At 34.8% G+C, this 24,513-nt stretch overlaps 5 protein-coding genes across 5 annotated transcripts; all 5 read left to right on the top strand.

The window, feature by feature from the left end:
- Window positions 1-383: 383 nt before the first annotated feature.
- Window positions 384-3,416, top strand: LOC116023601 (heavy metal-associated isoprenylated plant protein 41-like). Its single transcript, XM_031264605.1, has 3 exons — window positions 384-588; window positions 1,670-1,868; window positions 2,512-3,416. Exons 1-3 carry the CDS (start codon window positions 384-386, stop codon window positions 3,068-3,070), a joined length of 963 nt encoding a protein of 320 aa, XP_031120465.1. The 3' UTR covers window positions 3,071-3,416.
- Window positions 3,417-5,518: 2,102 nt separating this feature from the next.
- LOC116023138 (heavy metal-associated isoprenylated plant protein 41-like) lies at window positions 5,519-8,443 on the top strand. Its single transcript, XM_031264111.1, has 3 exons — window positions 5,519-5,686; window positions 6,412-6,610; window positions 7,219-8,443. The coding sequence occupies exons 1-3, from the start codon at window positions 5,524-5,526 to the stop codon at window positions 8,006-8,008; spliced, it is 1,152 nt and encodes a 383-aa protein (XP_031119971.1). The 5' UTR covers window positions 5,519-5,523; the 3' UTR covers window positions 8,009-8,443.
- A 2,230-nt stretch (window positions 8,444-10,673) lies between these two features.
- On the top strand, window positions 10,674-13,539 carry LOC116022885 (heavy metal-associated isoprenylated plant protein 41-like). Its single transcript, XM_031263787.1, has 3 exons — window positions 10,674-10,912; window positions 11,694-11,892; window positions 12,537-13,539. Exons 1-3 carry the CDS (start codon window positions 10,750-10,752, stop codon window positions 13,204-13,206), a joined length of 1,032 nt encoding a protein of 343 aa, XP_031119647.1. The 5' UTR covers window positions 10,674-10,749; the 3' UTR covers window positions 13,207-13,539.
- A 3,228-nt stretch (window positions 13,540-16,767) lies between these two features.
- On the top strand, window positions 16,768-17,879 carry LOC116023600 (heavy metal-associated isoprenylated plant protein 16-like). Its single transcript, XM_031264604.1, has 3 exons — window positions 16,768-16,773; window positions 16,886-16,964; window positions 17,566-17,879. The coding sequence occupies exons 1-3, from the start codon at window positions 16,768-16,770 to the stop codon at window positions 17,877-17,879; spliced, it is 399 nt and encodes a 132-aa protein (XP_031120464.1).
- A 3,597-nt stretch (window positions 17,880-21,476) lies between these two features.
- LOC116021652 (heavy metal-associated isoprenylated plant protein 16-like) lies at window positions 21,477-22,222 on the top strand. Its single transcript, XM_031262109.1, has 2 exons — window positions 21,477-21,604; window positions 21,790-22,222. Exons 1-2 carry the CDS (start codon window positions 21,535-21,537, stop codon window positions 22,101-22,103), a joined length of 384 nt encoding a protein of 127 aa, XP_031117969.1. The 5' UTR covers window positions 21,477-21,534; the 3' UTR covers window positions 22,104-22,222.
- Window positions 22,223-24,513: the final 2,291 nt, after the last annotated feature.

The raw sequence follows: 24,513 nt of genomic DNA, 5'->3' as shown, positions 1-24,513 counted from the left end.
TATTTTTAATTTAATTTTTTATAATATTAAGTGTAGTATTATTGTACAAAATTTATATATTTATAAACTATATTAAAAATACTATTAAACATAAAAGTTAAATTTAAAAGTTACCAAAAAAAAGAGTTTTTTTTTTTGAGTACTACTGACTCTGTTACAATGTAGTATCTGTTCATAGTTACTTTCTCAACCTACTGAAGCACAACGAGTCAACAGTTGCCTCCATCGTCCATGTGAGAGTGTTAATCGGGACACCGAACGCCACTTAACCACAAGGTCTTTGGCGCGAAAAAAAAAAAAAAAAGTTGATTTGACGTAAAACAATAAAATGGGACATATAGTAGGGAGTATTTTCCTTTGGGGTAAAGTAATAGAAATCATAAATGATTGAGTTGGAACTGCAGACTGCCATTGTCATCCTCATCCTCAAGAAAGAGAAAATGGAATTGGAAGAGAGATGGCTAATGCATTACTCCTCACTTCATCAGATACTTGTAGTGGGAGATGGAGACTTCTCTTTTTCTCTGTGTTTGGCCAACTCTTTTGGCTCTGCTTCTAACATTCTCGCTTCTTCTCTCGATTCTTACGGTACCCTCTCTCCACTCACACACACACACACAAAGTCTTTAGTGCGTTTAGCCGTTTATATCAACGGCTTGTCATCGTTTTGATACGATCTTTAGGGTTTTGTGTCATGATCCAATGGTTAAATTACTGTGTTTGAGCTCATCAGTGAAGCCATCGTCAAGAGTGACTCTTTATCTGGAATTTAGCTATTCTGTTATAAAATTTTGCTATTTTCTTGTTAAATTGTTTCCTTTAAATGTTCAGTAGGAACTATGCTGATTTTGAATAAAATTTCCAATGTTTCCTCTCTCTATTTCTTCTACAATTTCTCCTAATCTCTCTGAAACTTTCCCTTCCTTCTCTGAAATTCTTCCCTCCCCTTCTGCGATTCTCCCCTTTTCTTCTTCTGCACTCTCCCTTTCTCCATTTTCTTTCTTGTGTGATCCTTCAGGGCTGTTACATACATTTTGGAATGATGGTGCTGATATATTGTGCTGAGATTATTATACACTCCATGTATGTTCTCTGAAGTTGTCGTTTTCTGTTCAGTGACTTTATTTTCATTTGTTTCTTTTTGGGAATTGGGACTACATGGTTTATTGAATATCCATTTAGTTGACTTTTGAAATCATTTTTAATCTAGGGTTTTCATGTTTTTTATTATGGTTTAAATGGTAAAGCTTATTTAATCAAATGATTGAGATGATGCCAAAGATTTTGTCATCAAGCTGTAATTAATAAAGAAAGAGAGTGTGAAGACCATTTTCTATGAGTTTGAGGTATAAAATGGATTATTGATTGAACAAAAAATTTAAGCTTACTTAAAGCAGTAATCACAAAATTTACCCAAATGGAGATATTGAATAACTAGCTATTAAATGGTTTTCATTTCATTGAACTTTCCCCATTTTACTTGTAATTATGGGTACCCTTTTTATCCTCTTCTCCTATTGTTATGCAGGATCTTGGTTGATATTTAGGGTTTTGATTGCCATTCCTTTCAACTGTGCCATGCTTTGTACACAATGTTTGATGCTAATCACTCTTGGAGTCTTGGGTTGTTGACTATAGATACTGGTTTTGTATCATTTCATATATGCAGATACGGTGACAAAAAATTACAAGAATGCAAAATCCAACATAGAGAAATTGTTGCAATTGGGAGCCACAATTTTGCATAAAGTGGATGCTATCCATATGAAGCGGCAGACTGATGTTGGGATGAGGAAATTCGACCGCATTGTATTTAATTTCCCTCATGCAGGTTTCTGTGGGAAGGAAGATAGTGACCGTGTTATCAAGTATGTCTTCATTTGCAATGGCTTTATTATTACTGGAATTAGGTTTCAATCTATTAACTTACTTGTAGCATTATTGTTGTATGATTAGCCTTTACCTGGCCATGAATCTTTTTGCATTATTTTTCAATTTTTTGAATCTTTACTTACTTTATTTGAGCTCATCATAGCAAATTATTGTTATTACTTATTATATTGAATACTAGTTGAAAGACCATTACTCGGTAAAGGTATGTTTATTCAACATTACGTATTACTTTTCCTGCAATGAATGAATGATTTGCATTGCTAGTTTAGAGTGTGAAGGTTTGCATTGTGAGATAATGCTGTCTCGATTCCCTGTAGTTTAATTTATCACAATAATAAAGATGAGGCTTGAGGCAATATAAAGTACTAATGAACCACCTGTTTTACTTGTGCCATATATGACAACATTTATAGTCTTCATGTGCAGTTATGCACTGAACTGTATCCAAAAGTTGGATTAAAATGCATTAAAGTGTACTCTGTATATTAATCAGTTTTGAATCTCTGTCATTTCTTCATGGTGGTTTCATATGAATTATTTAGTCTCCCTCTGTTTATATGACTTGCTGTAAAATTTTCTTCGTTTTCAATGACAACCAAACATTTCGTGTATGGACAGAATGCACAGGAATCTTATCAGTGGGTTCTTTAGTAATGCAAGTGGCATGCTCCGAGCGTTTGGTGAAATTCATGTCAGCCACAAAACAACAGGGCCCTTCTGTCGCTGGAATCTTGATGAATTGGCAAAAGAGAGTTCTTTGGTTTTGATCGATTGCGTTGATTTCAACAAAGCAGACTACCCTGGTTACAATCAGAAAAGAGGAGATGGTGCGAGGTGTGATGAGCCTTTTCCATTGGGCGAGTGCCGTACCTTCAAATTTATATTCCCACCCTCTGCAAACAAAATTCCCAAGTCTTTAAATCGCAATGGATTAGCTCAAAGGCATCCCAGAGTTTCAGTTGCAATGCCACAACTTTCGACCAAATTCGATGCTCCATATCGTTTCAATGCCCATACTGCGATGAATGGCTCTTCTCACTGTGCTGGATTACCGCAAACCTCAGAACGTTTCCAGATCTTCGGTCAGTATTTTAATCATCATGCCAGGGAATCATTTGGGAAGGTGGAGTATTTTAATCATGCCAGGAATTTGATGGCACCTTGCTATCATGCTTAAGCACTAGCACAAGTTTATGGTCATCTGAGGATGTTGAGTCTGTGAAATATGGCTCATAAGTTTTATCCATAAATCCATAATAACTAAAACATGTGTTTTGTAAGTATTTGTTTATGTTTTGCTAGTTGGGTGTCCAACTTGTATGAGTTTGAGAACCGTGTATATAATTTGAATAATGTGTAATGTGTTGTTTCAACTAAAAGGCTACAAATCAGTATAGTTCATGGTGTAGTTCATTTTGTAATGGTGTAGAGTATTAGGATTGCCTAGACTTTCTTTTGCAATTAGGTGACAATCCTTTTTTTTTTTTTGGGATTCTATATACATTTTGAGATTTTGTTGTGCACAATCTTAATTAGATTATTTTAATGTAGTGATTATTGAATTGTCTACCTATATAGTGATACAATTACAAATTATTTCAATTGATTTTTGTTGTGTACATATTTTGCCATTTCATTGGATTATTATGATGGAAACGATGAGAACTATAGTGTTTGTATTCAATTACTCAAACCATAACTGTTGTCACAAATATACTGGTACAGAGACTCATAACATGACTCAATTACATAGAATCCTAATACTCCTCCTCAAGCGAAGGATATAGCAATAATCTGTAGCTTGTCTCTCAAAAAAAGAAAATCTAGGCCCCGTAAGGGGTTTAGTAAAACTGTCATCAAGTTGATCTTTTGTTGAGATAAAGATGTCTCATGCAGCCAACTCTATCCCTTACAAAGTGATAATGTCTCATGCAGCCAACTCTATCCCTTACAAAGTGATAATGTCTCATGCAGCCAACTCTATCCCTTACAAAGTGATAATGTCTCATGCAGCCAACTCTATCCCTTACAAAGTGATAATGTCTCATGCAGTCAACTCTATCCCTTACAAAGTGATAATCTATCTCTACATGCTTTGTATGGACATGCTTTGTAAGGGCATTAAAGATTGGATTAGCACACATATAGGTAGCATACATTTGGTATCATATGGTATTTTTTACTTTAAACGATGAGGAGTACACTCGGCGGATTCGAATTTTGCCTAAGGAGAGATGGTAGAAGAATCTTTAGATGAAGGAGGACGCTCTCCATCCCGGAGGGAATCGTGTTCGATCAACTCCTTCATCTCAGACCAAAATTGCGCATAATCAGAGTCGTAATCCGGATTGAGAGGAAGATCCTCTCTCTGTTTCGGTTCATAGGGCACAATGACCCCTTCCTCTACGTCAGAAAGAATCTCTAAAGGATCTTCAGGGGTATCCCTAAATTCATGGTCGTCGAGCAGGATCTTCCTATTCTTCAGCTTTGCGAGCTTAGCTTGCTCCACTAGGCGTCTTGAGCGACGTTTCGACATCTCATTGCTGGTTTTCTTTGGGTCCATGAGATCCTGCAATACAAAAAAAGGGATTTGGATTCTCAAAAAAAAAAAAATAACGCAAGGCCGAGGCATGTCTGGTTGAGACCGCCTTAAGCGCTAGCCTGCGCCGTCTTGGCAACCATGGCTGCCTCGGCCAGGGTTCGGAAAAAATAAATACAATATGACGCAGGAAAAAAAAGCATACCAGGTCAAAGAATACATAGAAGAATGATTGGAATGGTAGAAAAAAATTGATGAAGGAGAGAATTTATATAAAGAGGAAGACATAAAAGAAGGAACAAAAAATATTTTAGAAGATTGAAAAATATTTAAAAGAGATAAAAGTAAATCTTGAGATTTCTATATAATAAAGTTTGATTCCTATTGAAAGATTTGTGCTTGATACAAGTTATTACTCCCAAGCCACCTCGTCCACTCTCGCTGGCTAGAGAGTGGGGCTAGTGACAGGGTAATTGGGTAAGCACTCGACCCGAACCACAGGCAGACAAGCTGATGCATGAAAGTCAAACGACCACCCGTTACGTCGACACGACACATTGAAGAGAGGAATTACTCCAACTGCTCCATATTGTTATTACCCGACACTTAATACAGGCTCGTCATTATGAGACCGTTACATTCACCAGAAGAAGAGTCGTTGCACTCATAGTATAAGTAATAAACGAGGAGAGGGGAGGCAAACATTCTTGTACTAAACACGCACTAAACTATTGTTACTTAGTTATCTGAATATACACCGGTAACATGATTACTGTCAACCACATTTACGAGCATACACTTGAAAAATAATATCATTGGGTTTAATGGTTACAAAACACAGATTTAAAAGGGTTTTAAACCAAAATTTAGAAGTTTGAATATAATGAGGTTTATAAAGTATAAACCATGCACCATGGAATGTCTAACGGTAAATTGGTAATTCCACTCAAAACCTATGCGTTTCAAATTCGAACGGTCTTTTATTTTTTATTGTTTTGAGTACTATTCGAACGGTCTTTTATTAAAATTCGAATTCCAATAATTTTGATTGAGGCTGCCACTGTCATTCTCAACCTCAAGAAACAGAGAAAATGGTTTCACAACAGCAAGAATGCGAAGAGAAATGGCTGATGCATTACTCCTCACTTCATCAGATACTTGTAGTGGGCGATGGAGACTTCTCTTTTTCTCTGTGTTTGGCAAACTCGTTTGGCTCTGCTTTTAACATTCTCGCTTCTTCTCTCGATTCTTACGGTACCTTCTCTCCACTCACCCACACAAACGCTTTAGTGCGTTTATATCAATGGGTTGTCGTCGTTTTGCTACGATCTTTAGGGTTTTGGAATGGTGATGCTGATATATTGTGCTGAAGTTGTGTCGTTTTCAGTGGAAAAGAGTTAAAATTTTAGTGACTTTATTTTCATTTGTTTCTTTTTGGAAATTGGGACCACATGAGGTTTATTGAATATCCATTTAGTTGACTTTTGAAATCATTTTTAATCTGGGGTTGCCATGTTTTTTATTACGGTTTAAATGGTAAAGCTTATTTAATCAAATCAAATGATTGAGATGATGCCAAAGATTTTGTCATCAATCTGTAATTTTTACTCATCTCAGTTGTACTAAAGAAAGATAGGGTATGAAGATTCTTGGCCCGTTTTCTGTGAGTTTGAGGGAGATAATGGATTATTGAATGAACAAAATTTTCAGCAAAAAAATTAGCAAAATGGAGATATTGAATAACTAGCTATTAAATGGTTTTCATTTCATTGAACTTTCCCCATTTTACTTGTAATTATGGGTACCCTTTTCATCCTCTTCCCCTATTGTTATGCAGGGTGTTGGTTGATATTTTTAGGGTTTGATTGCCATTCCTTTCAACTGTGTCATGCTTTGTACATAATGTTTGATGCTAATCACTATTGGAGTCTTGGGTTGTTGACTATAGATGCTGGTTTGGTATCATTTCATGTATGCAGATATGGTGACAAAAAAGTACAAGAATGCAAAATCAAACTTAGAGAAATTGCGGCATTTGGGAGCCACAATTTTGCATGGAGTGGATGCTATCAAAATGAAGCTGCATACTGATCTCCGGATGAGGAAATTCGACCGCATTATATTTAATTTTCCCCATGCAGGTTTCCATGGGAAGGAAGATAACGTTCGCCTTATCCAGTATGTTCTCATTTGCAATGACTTTATTATTACTGGAATTAGGTTTTAATCTATTAACTTCCTTGTAGCATTATTGTTGTATGATTAGCCTTTATCTGTTTAATCTATTGGTCTTTACTTGCTATGTTTGAGCTCATCATAGCAAATTATTGTTATTACTTATTACATTGAATACTAGTTGAAAGACCATTCCTCGGTAAAGGTATGTTTATTGAACATTATGTATTACTTTTCCTGCAATGAATGAATGATTTGCATTGCTAGTTTAGAGTGGAGGTTTGCATTGTGAGATAATGCTGTCTCAATTCCCTGTAGTTTCATTTATCACAATAATAAAGGTGAGGCTTGGGGCGATATAAAGTACTAATGAACCACCTGTTTTACTTGTGCCATATATGACAACATTTATAGTCTTCATGTGCAGTTATATCCAAAAGTTGGATTAAAAATGCATTAAACTATGGTGTACTCTGTATATTAATCAGTTTTGGATCTCTATTTCTTCATGGTGATTTTGTATGAATCATTTTGTCTTCCCGCTGTTTATATGACTTGCTGTAAAATTTTCTTCGTTTTCAACAACAACCTAACATTTCGTTTATGGACAGAATGCATAGGACTCTTATCCATGGGTTCTTTAGGAATGCAAGTGGCATGCTCCGAGCGTATGGTGAAATTCATGTCAGCCACAAAACAACAGCGCCATTCTGTCACTGGAATCTTGCTGAATTGGCATCAAAGAGTTCATTGGTTTTGATTGATTGCATTGATTTCAACAGTGCAGATTACCCTGGTTACAATCAGAAAAGAGGAGATAGTGCGAGGTGTGATGAGCCTTTTCCATTGGGCAAGTGCAGTACCTTCAAGTTTATATTCTCACCATCTGCAAAGAAAATTCCCAATTCTTTACATCACAATGGGTTAGCTCAAAGGCATCCCAGAGTTTCAGTTACAATGCCACAACTTCCAACTACATTGCCCCGAGTTCTTGAGGCTCCTTGCCCAATCCCGCAACTTTCAACCCCATTTGATGCTCCTATTGCTCCATATTCTTTCAGTGCCCACACTGTGTCGAATGGCTCGTCTCACTGTGCTGGATTGGCTCAAAGTCATCCCCGAGTTTCTGTTACAATGCCACAACTTTCGACTACATTGCCCCGAGTTCTTGAGGCTCCTTGCCCAATACCACAATTTTCAACCACATTTGATGCTCCATATTCTTTCAATGCCCATACTGTGATGAATGGCTCTTCTCACTGGGCTGGATTTCCGCAAACCTCAGAGAAAGAAAATTTACAGATCTTCGGTGGGTATTTTAATCATGCCAGGGAAACATTTGGGAAGGTGGAGTATAACATCGAATCATCTGTTTGTAAACAATATATCATGCATGCTTGAAATACATGGTGGAAAGGCCAGGAGGTAGCTTGAGTCTTTTGGAACAGCTTTACCATTTGAGTAGCACAATCAAGATCAGCAGGGTTGAGAGAGAATCTGCTTTGCCTTAATCAACAGCTCATGTAAGCTCCTCACTTTTAGTTGAGGGATTTGATGGCACCTTGCTATCATGCTTAAGCACTAGCACAAGTTTATGGTCATCTGAGGATGTTGAGTCTGTGAAGTATGGCTAATAAGTTTTATCCATTATATCTATAAAATGTGCTTTTTAAGTATTTGTTTATGTTTTTCTAGTTGGGTGTCTGAGTTTGATGATGTTGTCTCAACTAAAAGGCTACAATCCAGTAGTGAACAGAGAAATTGTGCAGTTCATTTTGTAATGGTGTAGCCTAGACTTTTGACTTTGGCAATCCTTTTCTTGGGAACTTGTGCATATTTTGGGATTCTATTGTGTACAATCTTAATTGCATTAACCATATAAATTTTCTCTTATACAATTGTTCCCAAAAACATCTAATTTAGATTGCAATTTATATATCATATTCCTTATCTCCTCTCTCTCATTAGCAAGTTCGGTTGGATAATTTTGACCTTTCCAAACAAAGAAACTACACTCATATCCATCTTGAACCAATTTTGACCAACAAAATATAAGAAATTTACAAAATAATTTTTTAAAAAAAATTGAACCACATAATATATGAAATTTGTAACAAAAATTAAGTTAAAAACTGAAAATATCACACAAATTCAACATTTGTTTATGAAGACAATTCACCTTCCATATTTGACACCCATAAAACTTCTTGCATGAATCTCTTGTTGTGCAAATTGGGAATTTCAGCTCACGTCTAAAATACAATAGAGGCTCTTAGTTTATGTTTTTCTCGCACATTAGATGAAGAGGCTAAAGACATTTTGAGAATATCGAAGAAGATTTGAACTTTGTCAATGGAGATTAGAAATGAAGATTTTCGTTTGGGAAGAAGATGTTGGAGAACTAGGGTTATTTGCATGCAAATTTGTCCAATAGGTCCATATATATAACATGTCAACATTCCATTACTAATTTAATTTTCCATGTCAGCAAATTAAATGAGCGACTATTGAGGAATGAGTTAAAAATGCTGGGTGAAAAATTTTAGAGGTCTAAGTGTCTAGATGGACCATATTTTAGTCCATGAATGCCGGATGAATAATCGTGATTAGTTTTTAGTAGATGAGCCTATTTGATTCTTTTGCATATATTATATCACCTTTATCGATGAACAAAAATTTCTTCTTTATAAGATTGTGGTAGAAAACTAATTGAACCTTAAAATAAAAAGACTTAGGTTTAAGTAGGATAGAGAGTACGACCAAAGCTCACTTAAAATTGTCTATGAAAGTGAAGGCATAATTCATGAAAACTTTAAGTATATGATGAATGCAATGTTGTTGAGTTAAAGTTGACTTGATAATGTCTCTGTTCAAGCTATTTATCGTGAGTAGAACGAAGTTGCTGATGCACTGGCGACCTGGGGTGCGTACCAAAGCGATAAGTGGACAACGGAGTTCTCATGTCCCCTTGGCATTGAGGAGTTGATCCGCCATGATAAAGCGTGTGCAACTAGAACGTGATGTGTTAGGGATAGGGAGTAGGTGTCTCTCTCTTTCGGGGTATCCCCTCCTTATTTGATCAAAAAAGAAAGTTCACTTGATAATTTGTGGCGAAGACTATTTTATTATCAAATCACATTCTCAATCAAGTGTGACATCAAAAGTTAGACAAAATACCCTTTTAACATGTGGTGAAGACTATTTTATTATCAAATCACATTCTTATATGGAGCAACATCCAAGGTTTGTTATTCCTAGTTAGGAACAAAAGTGTATAGACTAATAGTGTTGGAAAAATTAGCTAGAATTGACATTTAAAGTAGTCAGTTTGAGGTACAATTTTGAGTGCGTTCTATTTTTTATTTGTGTTGTGGTAAAGTGAATTCAAATTCTCATAGGTGAGAAGATAATATGATATATTATATATACTCAAATAAATAATGAATGAATGAGAAATTAATTTTTAAAATCATAAATATACTAATTGAGTGTAAAAAAAATTAACATTTATTCCATATTGGAAAGAAATGTGAGTTTGCACTAATACAACGACAGGCAAGAGAGTGTGTGCGCAAATCGAATCTTAAAATAAGCTCAAAAGGCTTGAACTTGTATGTACCATCTACATGAGTGCATCGAACAAGAAATTTACTAGTTTTATGCATTGTCACCTTATGATCGGCGCACACAATTAAAAAGAATATCAAGAGAATTGAATTATTTTTAGGATACCACAATATTATTGGTCTTAATAGTTACAAAACACAAAGATTTAAAAGGTTTTAAACCAAAATTTAAAAGCTTGGATCTAATGAGTTTTATAAACCATGGTAATGTCTAATGGTAAATTGGTAATCATCATCCAAATCCTCTGCGTTTTTTACTTTCTGCCAAAGGCCTTGTGGTCAAGCGAATGAAGTGATTCTCTCAAGTGAGAGGTCAGGGTTCGAGCCTCAGTGGGGGTAATGTTGATTTTGTTAGGCTTCAGTAGGTTGAGAAAATATATGGACAGATACTACATGTAACAGGGTCAATAGTATTTCAAAAAAGAAAAAAAAATCCTCTGCGTTTCAAAATTCCAACAGTCATGGTATTTTGAATTCCGATTCCAAACTTTCACCCTCAACCTCAAGAAAGAGAAAATGGTACTACAACAGCAAGAATGCGAAGAGAAATGGCTGATGCATTACTCCTCACTTCATCAGATACTTTTAGTGGGCGATGGAGACTTCTCTTTTTCTGTGTGTTTGGCCAACTCTTTTGGCTCTGCTTCTAACATTCTCGCTTCTTCTCTCGATTCTTACGGTACCTTCTCTCCACTCACCCACACAGACGCTTTAGTGTGTTTATATCAACGGGTTGTCATCGTTTTGCTACGATCTTTAGGGTTTTGGAGTGATGATGCTGATATATTGTGCTGAGATTCTCATATATTCCGTGTATGTTCTCTGAAGTTGTCGTTTTCAGGGGAAAAGAGTTAAAATTGACTTTATTTTCATTTGTTGGTTTTTGGGAATTTGGGACTACATGAAGGTTTATTGAATATCCATTTAGTTGACTTTTGAAATCATTTTTAATCTGGGGTTCTCATGTTTTTTTTATTATTATTGTTTAAATGGTAAAGCTTATTTAATCAAATGATTGAGATGATGCCAAAGATTTTGTCATCAAGCTCTAGTTTTCACTCATCTCAGATGTACAAAGAGTATGAAGATTCTTGGTCCATCATTTTCTATGAGTTTGAGCCTTGAGGGAGATAATGGATTATTGATTGAACAAAAGTTTTCAACTTTCTTAAAGCACTAATCACAAAATTTACCAAAATGGAGATATTGAATAACTAGCTATTAAATTAAATGGTTTCCATTTCATTGAACTTTCCCCATTTTACTTGTAATTATGGGTACCCTTTTCATCCCCTTTCCCCTATTGTAAGGCAGGATGTTGGTTGATATTTAAGGTTTTGATTGCCATTCCTTTCAACTGTGCCATGCTTTGTACATAATGTTTGATGCTAATCACTCTTGGAGTCTTGGGTTTTTGACTTTAGATACTGGTATGGTATGATTTCATATATGCAATGCAGATGAGGTGACAAAAAAGTACAAGGATGCAAAATCAAACTTAGAGAAATTGCAACGTTTAGGAGCCACAATTTTGCATGGAGTGGATGCTATCAAAATGAAGCTGCATACTGACCTCCGGATGAGGAAATTCGACCGCATTATATTTAATTTTCCCCATGCAGGTTTCCATGGGAAGGAAGATAACGTCCGTCTTATCCAGTATGTCCTCATTTGCAATCACTTTATTATTACTGGAATTGGGTTTTGATCTATTAACTTCCTTGTAGCATTGTTGTTGTATGATTAGCCTTTATCTGGCCGTGAATCTTTTTGCACCGGTTTTCAATTTTTTTTGGCATTTACTTGTGTTATTTGAGCTCATCATAGCAAATTATTGTTATTGCTTATTAGATTGAATACTAGTTGAAAGCCATTACTCGGTAAAGGTATGTTTATTCAACATTACGTAGTACTTTTCCTGCAATGAATGAATGATTTGCATTGCTAGTTTAGAGTGTGAAGGTTTGCATTGTGGGGTAATGCTGTCTCTATTCCTGTAGTTTAATTTATTACAATAATAAAGGGGTGGCTTGAGGTGATATAAAGTACTGATGAACCACTTGTTTTACTTGTGCCATATATGACAACATTTATAGTTTTCATGTGAAGTTATGCACTGATAATTGTATCCTAAAGTTGGGTTAAAAATGGACTAAATTATGGTGTACTCTGTATATTAATCAGTTTTGAATCTTTCTTCATGGTGGTTTCCTGTGAATTATTTCGTCTTCCCTCTGTTTATATGACTTGCTGTAAAATTTTCTTCATGTTCAAGGACAACCTAATATTTCGTTTATGGACAGAATGCATAGGACTCTTATCCATGGGTTCTTTAGGAATGCAAGTGGCATGCTCCGAGCGTATGGTGAAATTCATGTCAGCCACAAAACAAAAGAGCCCTTCTGTCACTGGAACCTTACTGAATTGGCATCAAAGAGTTCTTTGGTTTTGATCAATTGCGTTGATTTCAACAATGCAGATTACCCTGGTTACAATCACAAAAGAGGAGATAGTGCGAGGTGTGATGAGCCTTTTCCATTGGGCAAGTGCAGTACCTTCAAATTTATATTCTCACCCTCTGCAAACAAAATTCCCAAGTCTTTAAATCATAGTGGATTAGCTCAAAGGCATCCCAGAGTTTCAGTTACAACGCCACAACTTTCGACCAAATCTGATGCTCCATATCCTTCCAATGCCTATACCGAAACCTCAGAATGTTTCCAGATCTTCGGTGGGTATTTTAATCACGCCCGGGAAACATTCGGGGAGGTGGAGTATGATATTGTATCATCTGTTCGTGGACAATTAGATCACGCGTACATGAAATACATGGCGGAAAGGCCAGGATGTGGGTTGAGTGGGTATATCAGTCTTTTGGAACAGCTTCTGGATTTGAGCTCATTAAGATCAGCATGGTTGAGAAAGAATCTGGTTTGCCTTGATCAACAGCTCATGCAAGCTCCCCACTTTTAGTTGAGGAATTTGATGGCACCTTGCCATCATGTTTAAGCTCTAGCACAAGTTTATGGTCATCTGAGGATGTTGATTCTGTGTAGCATTGCTAACAAGTTTTATCCATAGTATCTAAAACATGTCTTTTGTAAGTATTTGTTTTTGGTTTCCTAGTTGGGTGTCCAACTTGTATGAGTTTGAGAGCGGTTGCTATAGTTGAATGATGTTCATGTCTAACTAAAATACTGAGCAGATAGTTGGACTATGCGTTTATAAACAATATGTGGGTTATGGTCTATTTTGTTATGAGTTAGCTATGATACTAAATTGAATGGTCTCAATTAAATATCTTAATTAATAGTTGGATTGTACATTTATGTTTAGATATTATATCTTCATCCGCTCTTAACATTTAGTTTGGCGTGCACAAGAATGCCACAGTACAGATAAATACATCACTTCAACATTGTCTATAGATTAGTTTTGAATTGTTGAGTTTATTTTTTGTCATATATAAAAGCAAGCATGCAGTAGTAGGGTGTGACATGTATGGTAAATTACACTATGAATCATGATCCACATTGCAACAATTGCTCATTTTTAATATAGTAAATTTTCATTATTTGTATACTGAATATAATGTTCATTATTTAATTTAATAATAATAATATATCAAATAATGAAGTTTCAAAAAATAAACATTCAATATATTAAAAAAGAACTTTAGCATATTAAAAATGTATCTTATCATTCTTATGGAAGTGATCCACCTTGCAAGGCGAACTATGGTTAGTAGTTATTAATGATTGGTGTGACTATTATTATTATTATTATTATTATTATTATTATTATTTTCTTTTATATAACTAATCGGGCTGGGCTAATCAAGCCAACCCAATTAGCCTGAGAGCACAATAGGGTTGGCCTGACTTCTTTGTTAGGTTTATTTTTTTGAAAACAGCTTTATTAGGTTTATATTTATCAATTTTAAGTTTTTAACCTTTTTTTTTTAATATAAATTTTATTGGATCCGCCCATCAATTTAATGTTACAATTGACATCCCTACATAATTTTTTTTTTCAAAAAAAATATTAAAGTTATACCATGGACTACAAGGTGGACCCTAGTCCTAAGCGACATTGAATTATATATTTTTTGTATTGGAATTGTGAGCTTTCAGAATATAAATTGTGTTTCTAAGTAAAAAAACATAAAAGTTGTAGAAGGGAAATTTGTGAATACAAAAATGTACTAAATTTTAAAAAGATTAAATTGTGTATTTTTAGTATTGGAATTGACTACAGTATTTGAAAGAAACTTGTGAATACAAAACAATATAATCAATTACGTATATGTTAACATTGCGTGTTCGTAGTATTCAAATTGTGAATTTTTGAAAGGTAATTGTGAATATTTAGTATATAAATTATGTATTTACACCGTTTTGGACTCGGGTCCACAGAATAATTTCCCGACTTTGCTTAGAATCTTAATGAGTTAAGAAATACATATTTTCAAAAAAAAAGAAGAAGAAGAAATACTTTAGAGTTTAGATTAATAAGATTATTATATATATAATTAAAGGTAGTTCGTATTGGTCGTTTATTAAGTTATAATACACAGGCCTTTTGTTAATTAGAATAGTGATTCCATTTCCTTTCAAAAAAAGAATAGTGATTCCATTTATGATTATATTCCACATTCCATGCACGACCTTATTATTATTTTTTTTTTTGAAAACTATTTGCACGACCTTTTTAAAACTCAATTCTCATCATTGGTTTTTATTTCAATGATGTTGACAGTGTCAACATGGATAATGGTTGGTATAATATTTTATACGGAGTACTATATAATAATATGCAAATGAGTATTGTACATCTAATTAAAAATATGATCAATAATACTATAATCATTATAATACATAGTTTCCTATGCCTACTTTAATATCCATATCTTGGCAGGATTAGGATTAAATAAATTAAACATACATTAGGAACAAAAAAAAAAAAAAAAACAAACAAACAAACAAATAAGTTCCAACACCTTTAAATCAGTAAAAAAATTATAATTTAGGTTACCGTTGATATGATTAATTTGGTGTATCCTAAATATACAATTTATTATTATTATTATTATTATTATTATTATTATTATTATTATTTATTTTTTTAAACAACTACCGACGAATTTTTAAGAAATTTTTGTATTTAGTTATATATTGGTGAAAAATGATTGACATCTTTATATTTTGTGGCAATTATGCATAATAACTATATTTAAAATTTTAAAATTTAGTAATATAATTTCAAATCATTGTTGTTGTGACAATTATATTCAAATTAATATATAATATATAGCCCAAAAGAATTGACATTGTTGAGTTGCCTATTAGTTAACAACTTAGCATACAAATTATAAAAATAAAAAATAAAAATTCACATCAACATCATTTTAAATTTTTTTTTAGTACTATCAACTCTATTACAAGGCAATATATGTTCAATATACTTTCTCCATATGTTATCGCCCAAAGAGTCAATACTCGACGATTCGATCCTGTGACAATCCCTCAAGGAGAGCCATAGAGGTGCCAACTGAACACACAATGCTTAACATTATTTTTTAAATTTAATCTATTAAAATCTCTACTCCATATATATAACTAAACATTCCAAATTAAAATTTCAAAATTCCACATACAAAATTAGGTTCAAATATTATACCCACCCACTTGTAGTCAACTTAAAGAAGGTTGAGTAATTTTTTATAGTTAAAAATATAATTATCACATATATGATACAAATATTGGTGACAAATTATCATATTTTAAATATTTAAATATAATTGTCACAAGAACACAAATATTTGAAAATTTAATAAACCAAATTGAATACCGGTACTGTGTTTCTGGGAACAGGAATAAGATTTGGACCATTAATGTAATGGAATACTGATTATAATAAAGATTTAACAAATCAAAGATGCGCACAATTAGGATTTAATTAAAACCAAAATATTAATTCTCAAAGTGCGTTAGTTGATTGAGGAGACGACTTTGCAAAAGCATTTCGTAGTTGACAAATGTGTATATATATAAGGGTATATTTATTAATACTTTTATTAAATATGTATAAATATATACTCTCATATAGGATGGGGCGAGTTCGAGCCTAAAAGAGTCAATAGTACTAAAAAAAAATATTTGTAAATATATTTTCTTAAACAACCATTCTCACCTGTTATATATTTTTTATGAGAGTCAGACTATGTATATAATACATGTTACTCAGGATCTATACAGCTGGGTGGACCGTATATTATTGTCTACGGCAAAATTTGCTAGTCCATGGTATAACAATTACTATAATTTGCGAAGCCACCCCATCGGGTTGAATCCGTCTAGTTAGGTAGGTTCCTAATTAATTAATATGTCATATTAATATAATTGTACATTGGTCCTACCTGATCAAAGAATAATTAGCACACACTTATGAGCTATCCTATATATAAACAGCCCACAGGCTCCTAGGTTGGGAATTGGAAAAGCTGGACCAAAACGTAGTAAAAGAACATTCAACATGAAGGTTTGTTTTATTCCAAATACATGCAATTACATCTCAGTCTCAATCGTTAACGTTTTATAACAGTGATGATTGATTTATGTTCTTATATATGTATGTTTATGATTGGATTCAGAAAAAAATCACGATCAGTTTGCCAGTAAACAGCGATAAATGCCGGGCAAATGCTATGCAAATTGCAGTATCTAGTCCAGGTAAATAAGCTATTCATACACATTTCATATCATAACATCACAAAATACCAGTTTTTTTTTTCACTCTTTTGCGGGTGATGAGAGAAATCTGTCGTTACTATTCGAGGGTATTTACATGGTAAACCACACTTTGTGACCCTGACTGACAAAGAGGTAAACCACCTAGGTGGCTCATAGCTTACTAGCTCAAACAAATTAAAGAAGGCTGAAATTTAAACACGTTACATTGTAGTTACAAGTGTGTATCCTTAGTTATCTTGGTTACCCCATTCTTTCTTTCTTCTGAGTGAAGAGAGAATTGAAACTTATCACCACTTCGGAGATATGCACGAGATAAACTGTTGTTGTCGCAATTGAATCATGTGCTCCATCCAACTAAAAGCCTAAGTTATTAGTTGAATTGCACATTTATGTTTATATATTATATGCGGGCTGATTGACTTTGAAGGGCCCCAACATGGCTCTGATACCAAATTGAATCATGTGCTCCATCCAACTAAAGCCTAAGCTATTACTTGAATTGCACATTTATGTTTATATATTATATGCTCAACAGTCGCAAAGGACAATAAGGAAGTAATGGTGTTTGGATGTGATGTAGGGGTGATCTCGGTTACTAGTGATGCAGATAAAAACCAGTTGGTGGTTACCGGCGACGGCGTCGATTTCTTTTTGTTGATGAAAAGCTTGAAGAGGAAATTCAGATGCGCCAGCATTGTCTCAATTGAAGAAGTGAAGCCGCCAGAGAAGAAAGACGATAAGAAAGATGAAAAGAAGAAAGAAGAATGCTGCAAAATTTGTTGTTGTCCTTGTCCTTGTGCTTGTCCGCCACCGGGTTACAATAATCCATGCGTACAGTATTACCCGGTGTGTCAACCCGTTTATGACTCCAACCCAAGTTGCTCCATTCAATGAAGTCATGCAAAATTGGAAAGTGGAATAACTTCCTCAGCTCAGTATACTGTGGGTTTTGTTTTTTGAGGTGAGAAAAAAATCGATTAACACTGCTTCAATAGTTTTATAGGATAAAAGTGAAATTTTTTCTACAAATTATGTGTATGCCTGGGAAAAAAATTTCTATTTAATAGAGTTTTATGTGTATTATTTGAAAATAAAATTATATGCATTTTGTCCAACACGATCTAAACTCTCTACACCAGTGATGAGATGAGCCCAATTTACCAAATTCATTTGTTGAGTTTTAATTGTCAATTAATAATTGTTAAGTCGTTCTTATATCTTTTCATCATAGCAACTTAATTATAACAATTTTTTAAGTATTGCCAAGATTTTTGTGATTTGTGATAATGTTAGTGGTCCAATTTCTCAATTGTTATGTTTTGTAATAACGTTTTTCATTCATTCCTACAAACTACGAAGGGGGCCGAAGAGACATGCTAGAAGTTGATACCATGTGCTGTAGGGTATTCCGAAATTATCAAAGTGGAGCATATGGACCTAGTCTAAAATGAAAGGTCAAAGGTGATGCATGTGAATTATTTAATTAGCCTTCAATTAAAAAAAAAAAAATAAGAGAGGACATTAAGCCAAGTGGATGGAATAGATCTGAGCTACTCCGAATGAACGACGGAAATTACACTCTTGTAAGGTTGAAAAGAAATATAAGACAAATTGCATCTAGAGTTGAAATTCCGGAAGAGCAAAGGGTGCGCAATGACATTTTTGTAATTAAATTGTCTACTATTTAATTATATATATATATATATATATATATATATATATATATATATATATATATATATAATGGACTAGCTGCGCAGCTGGTCAAAGGCGTTACACAATGCATTGTGGACCATGGATGGCTGATACTGAAGTTGTGTTAAAAGGGAACTGCAATTGCGCGGAACAGAGATATTTGAAAGGGAACTACATTATATACATACAATAGATATACATACAATGGCGAAGCCACAATGGGGGCAGTTGCCCCCACTCCCACCCCATATATAGTCCTTATATATATATATGTGTGTGTGTAATATATGTTTATATATAAGTATACGAAAACAGATATAAGTAAATAATTGATTTGTTAGTTGAGTTGGTTGGTATGTGGTTTCACTCAAAAAAGGGCGAGGGTTTGAATCTTGAGAGTTACAAGCGAATGGCCTCTGTAATGATGAGATGTGTTTGTGTTTTATTTTTCGTCTATGTTTCGTTCCCACTGGGACATTTTTAAGCTCCGACCCGGTATACATATGCGTATAAACTCAGCTATATTAATTCCATTTTATATCGATAATAGATTCATTATAGCAACATTATCTATAGAATACATGAGGGATGCATTTAATTTCATTTTATATACATACAATAGGTTTCATTATATTATAGATTTATAACAACACTAAAGTATCATTTTAACTCTACTACACGTTCATTTGATAATATATATACATATCTATATAAACTCAGGTATTTATCAAATTCATTTTATACACACAATATGTTCATTATAGCCACACTAAAGTATCATTTTAATTTTACTGTATGTTCATTTGACAATATATATATATATTTGTATATATAAACACCGCTGTTCAATTTCATTTTATACATACAATATATTCATTATAACAACATTAAAATATCATTTTAAATCTACTAGTACATATTCATTTGATAATATATATATTTGTGACATGATACGCCATTAATTTACCGTAACACAACTGCTTCTTTTTTCAATTAAAAAAACATCATTGTATTGTGGACCATAGTGGTTTTGATTTTGTGAAAGCTAAGCCTGCTTGGCTAGTTGGCTACTTGGCTCCATGCATTGCAATATTATTGCATGCCTTAGAAGTTTCAACTCCCACCAACTATACATGTGGAACATGGTCCATCGTCGACGTATAGTATAACGGTTTGTTATCGTTAAGTTGGGTTTTGATAATTAAAGGCTTAATTGTTTTGTATGGAGGACTTGTGTTGTGTCGACACTTTGGTGTCAAGCTGCACTTTTGATTTGTGTGAAAGCCTGCCTAGTTGCCTCCGTGCCTTAGAAATTTCAGCTCCATTTCTGAATTTCCAACAAGACAGCAACGCTGATGGATTGTTCATGAATACGTACATGATGACTACTAAAGCTGACGACTTTCTCGCACTTAATTGGTTGTGTCATAACGGTGTCAATAATATAATTACACCCAATTTTCATTTGGAGAATACTACATGTATGTACTTATAATATAGTATAGTTAGTTTATGATAGTTGAATTAGACATTATTTGAACGTTATTATTCTTTTTTTTTTTTTTTTGAGAATATGAACGTTATTATTCTTAACAAATTTAATTAAGGTACTAACTACTACTTGGTTGGCTCAAATCATGCTATTTTCCCTTTGACTCGTCCTCATTTTCAGTTGACTCTAATTTCCCTCCTTTGTCAACCATGGGAAGCCTGAAAAATGGTTTCCAAAAATCATTTTTTCGGGACTCCTAACACAACCTTAAAGGAAATTAAGATTTTTTCTTTGGTTAGATAATGTTCACACACTGAGCTTTGAATTTTCAACCTTTTTTGAGGAATGAGAGTGCACAACTGCTAACATCAACTAAGCTGATTATTAAAGATGCTCAAAATTAAGCTTAATTAAAATAAAAATATTATATGAATTTTATGTGCGCTAGTTGAATATAATGAGTAGACGACTTTGCAAAAGCATTTCGTAGTTGACTCCAGGCTTCTTTTGTTGACCACCAGTGTTCAATTAGTCCAATTATAAAGGAAGAAATGGGGAGAGGAATTTTTCAACCGGAAAAGAAAAAGAAAAAACAACGAAACATTTATTCGTAATTTTTTTAAAAAAAAATATATAAAGGTAGATTTGTAAATATTTTTAAAATATGTACAAATATATTAGTAAATATTTTTTCACAATTTGTGACAAAATGTATTCGAAATTAGAAAACAATTTTAAATGTCTAAAATATTTTTAAATTTAAAACATTCTAATTATTTATCTATATTCATCATTATTAGTGTAGCGTTAGCTTTAGGACTCTATTTCAATTGTTAGTTATATGTTAGTTATTTTTTAAAATATAAATATCCAATTTATAAAAATATTTTACATTATTAGTATTATTATTATTAGTATTTACTATATTAAAATTTAAATAAATTTAAAATTTTAATACAAAATACTAATATTGGGCACCTATATTTTACAAATCGCGCATAAAAAAAACTAGTATATATATATATATATATAGACCTATTCCACGGTATATAATTACTATAATTTTCCAAGCCACCGCATCGGGTTGAATCCGTCTAGTTTGATAGGTTCCTAAATTAATGTACATTGGTCCTACCTGATAAAAGAATAATTAGCACACAATTATGAGTTATCCTATATATAAACATCCCACAGGCTTAGGTCGAGAAAGCTAGAAGAAAACGTAATAAAAGAACATTATTCAGCATGAAGGTTTGTTTTATTCCAAGTACAATGCAAGTACATTAAAGTTAGTTTTATAACAGTACGTGATGATTGATTTGTGTTGTTATATATGTTTATGATTAAATTTAGAAAAAAATCATGATCATCAGTTTGCCGCTAAACAACCCTAAATGCCGGGCAAAGGCTATGAAAATTGCATCTATTGCAGGTAAATAATAAGCTAGCTATACTCATTTCATATCATAGCATCACAAAATACTACTTTTTTTTTTTCTTTTCTTTCTTGTCTGAAGAGGAAAACCTATTGTCGGTGTAGTGCACAGGGTAAATTCTTATTGTGACCCTAGTTGACAAATGATTACAAAGAAGTAATGGAGTTTGGATGTGATGCAGGGGTGATCTCGGTTGCTATTGATGCAGATAAAAACCAGTTGACGGTTACCGGCGACGGCGTTGATTTCTTGGAGTTGATGAATTTCTTGAGGAGGAAATTCAAATGCGCCAGCATTATCTCCCTCGAAGATGTGAAGCCGCCGGCGCCACCGCCACCGCCGGCGCCGCAGCCTTCATCGCCGACGAAAGGTAAATGCAGCAGTCCTTGTCCTTGTCCTTGTCCGCCGGATTACTCCAATCCATGTGTACAATACTATCCGCTGTGTGAACCCGTTTACGACTCCTATCCGAATTGCAATTGCTCCATTCAATGAAGTCATGCAAAATTAGAAAGTGGAATAACTTGTGTGGCATGGAAATCTATAATTATTATTCAAGGTTGTGTAATAAGCTAAGTAAACTTTGTCAATTTTTATAGATTTACATTTAGGCCATGTTTGCAAACTATGAAAATGACATATAGAAAATATTTTCTGGAAAATAAGTCATATTTCAGAGAATATTTTCTTTTCTAGTGTGTGTTGTTTTCAAAAACGCTATCTTTGTGTGTTTGGTTCAGATAAAATATACAATAATTTTATTATTATTATTAAAACCTCACAAACCTCAATCCTATCTAAAAAATAAAAAGTCCAAATCCCAACCATTACCCAATATTCTCCCCTCAGCAATGGTGATTGGCGAAGAAGATGGTTAGCGGGGCGGCGACGGTGGAAGCTCAGCATGGAGATCGACAATTGGCTAGGCGACAATGGTGGAAACTCGACGTGGTGATCGTTGGTGGCACTAAGCGTGGCGACGATGACGACTTGGCCACGAGTTTGGGGTGTGATGGTGGCTGGCGAACGACTACAGGTGCTGGCAGGTTGGCTCTGGAAAACTTGGGTAGAAGAATGAAGACTTGGTTGGCTCTGCAAAATGACTTTCCAAAAAAAAAGTTATTTTTTAAAAATTTCCCAAACTCGAACCCACTCCTTTCCATATAAGGGTGCAACCAAGTGCCACTAGACCACAAAGTCTTTTGGTCATTCTATGTGCGCTAGTTGAATATAATGAGGAGACGACTTTGCAAAAGCATTTCGTAGTTGACTCCAGGCTTCTTTTGTTAACCACCAGTGTTCAATTAGTCCAATTATATAGGAAGAAATGGGGAGAGGAATTTTTCAACCGGAAAAGAAAAAAAGAAACAACGAAACATTTATTCGTAATTTTTTTTTTAAATATAAAGGTAGATTTGTAAATATTTTTAAAATACTTACAAATATATTAGTAAACATTTTTTCACAATTTGTGACAAAATGTATTCGAAATTAGAAAACAATTTTAAATGTCTAAAATATTTTTAAATTTAAACATTCTAATTATTTATCTATATTCATCATTATTAGTGTAGCGTTAGCTTTAGGACTCTATTTCAATTGTATTTACACTAGGAGTCTTACTCTGTACTATTTAGCTACTGTGTAAGTCTTTCATACATACGTACATGAACTTATTGAATATACAGATACACTTTCAATACACTCATCTGGTATCAGTTTAGGTTTTTGATCCGATGGCCGAAAACAACGCTTCTGCTGGTGTTGATGTCGTTCAATCTGATTCGTCGAGTCGCACGGTTACTGAAATTTCTTCTTCTCAACCAGTGCCTGCTCCGAACTTGCTGCCCCATGCGCATCACTACGTCTCTTTGAAGCTTACTTCAACAAATTTTTTGTTTTGGAAGGCGCAATTGGTTCCGTTTCTGCGTGGTCAAAGCTTGTATGGGTTTGTAGATGGTACTCACCCGTGTCCTCCGAAGGCTGTTGCGTCGACTTCGTCCGCCCCTTCGATTCTGAATCCTGCGTATACTCAATGGGTCCAACAGGACCAATCTATTCTGAGTATGCTTATTTCCTCCATGGCCGAAGAAGTGCTCTACTTAGTAATCGGGCACGAGACCTCTCGGTCTGTTTGGTGTGCGCTGGAGACTGCCTTGGGCTCTACCTCTCGCTCTCGAATGCTTGGTCTGCTGTCACAGCTTCAGGGGCTTCGTCAGGGCGACTCGTCGCCGTCTGATTATCTTTCTCGTGCTCGAGTTCTGGTTGAACAGCTTGCGCAGGCCGGGCGTCCAGTACCGCTAGATGAGCAGAATTTGCATGTTTTCAAAGGTCTGCGTCCAGAATACCGGGCCTTGGTCTCGTCACTTACCACCAAAGATGCTCCGTTAACCATCCCGCAGATCGCTAATTTGTTAAATGCTCATCACTACGTGTTTCAGGAGGATGGTGAGCCCGTTGCTGTCCCTGCTCCGCCTGCTGCTTTGTATGCTCATGCGCAGCCTGCTGCTGGTCGACCGTTTCCAGAGGGGAACCGTGGCCGGGGTCGTCAGCATCGCGGTCAGAGGGGTCGTGGGCAGCGCGGCGGGCGTGGCGGCGTTTGGTGTCAGCTCTGTGAGGCGCCCGGTCACTCTGCGCTCACGTGTTACCGCCGCTTCATTGATCCAGCTGCTTCCATGGTGATGGCTGGCGGACAGGTGGCTTCAGGAGGGCAGTTTGGGCGGCAGTATCCGGTTGGTTCTGGCGGTATGCATTCTGGGCAGTTTGGACACTCGCAGGCAGTTCGTGCTCCTCGGGTGAATGTGGCGCATCAAGGATCCATTGATGATTTTAATTCGGCTCCTTTTTCGAATGTGTGGTATCCGGACACTGGTGCTAACGCCCATGCTACACCGCAGTTAGATGG

The sequence above is a fragment of the Ipomoea triloba genome, chromosome 6, assembly GCF_003576645.1.
Source record: "Ipomoea triloba cultivar NCNSP0323 chromosome 6, ASM357664v1".
NCBI classification, from domain to species: domain Eukaryota; kingdom Viridiplantae; phylum Streptophyta; class Magnoliopsida; order Solanales; family Convolvulaceae; genus Ipomoea; species Ipomoea triloba.
This window is presented reverse-complemented; position numbering and strand designations above follow the sequence as displayed.

Coding starts and splice junctions, on each gene's coding strand:
- LOC116023601 (XM_031264605.1), top strand. CDS start 384: ATGATTGAGTTGGAACTGCAGACTGCCATTGTCATCCTCATCCTCAAG. Junction 589..1,669: donor TTCTTCTCTCGATTCTTACG/GTACCCTCTCTC, acceptor TCATATATGCAG/ATACGGTGACAAAAAATTAC. Junction 1,869..2,511: donor GATAGTGACCGTGTTATCAA/GTATGTCTTCAT, acceptor GTGTATGGACAG/AATGCACAGGAATCTTATCA.
- LOC116023138 (XM_031264111.1), top strand. CDS start 5,524: ATGGTTTCACAACAGCAAGAATGCGAAGAGAAATGGCTGATGCATTAC. Junction 5,687..6,411: donor TTCTTCTCTCGATTCTTACG/GTACCTTCTCTC, acceptor TCATGTATGCAG/ATATGGTGACAAAAAAGTAC. Junction 6,611..7,218: donor GATAACGTTCGCCTTATCCA/GTATGTTCTCAT, acceptor GTTTATGGACAG/AATGCATAGGACTCTTATCC.
- LOC116022885 (XM_031263787.1), top strand. CDS start 10,750: ATGGTACTACAACAGCAAGAATGCGAAGAGAAATGGCTGATGCATTAC. Junction 10,913..11,693: donor TTCTTCTCTCGATTCTTACG/GTACCTTCTCTC, acceptor TATGCAATGCAG/ATGAGGTGACAAAAAAGTAC. Junction 11,893..12,536: donor GATAACGTCCGTCTTATCCA/GTATGTCCTCAT, acceptor GTTTATGGACAG/AATGCATAGGACTCTTATCC.
- LOC116023600 (XM_031264604.1), top strand. Junction 16,965..17,565: donor AATTGCAGTATCTAGTCCAG/GTAAATAAGCTA, acceptor GATGTGATGTAG/GGGTGATCTCGGTTACTAGT.
- LOC116021652 (XM_031262109.1), top strand. CDS start 21,535: ATGATCATCAGTTTGCCGCTAAACAACCCTAAATGCCGGGCAAAGGCT. Junction 21,605..21,789: donor GAAAATTGCATCTATTGCAG/GTAAATAATAAG, acceptor GATGTGATGCAG/GGGTGATCTCGGTTGCTATT.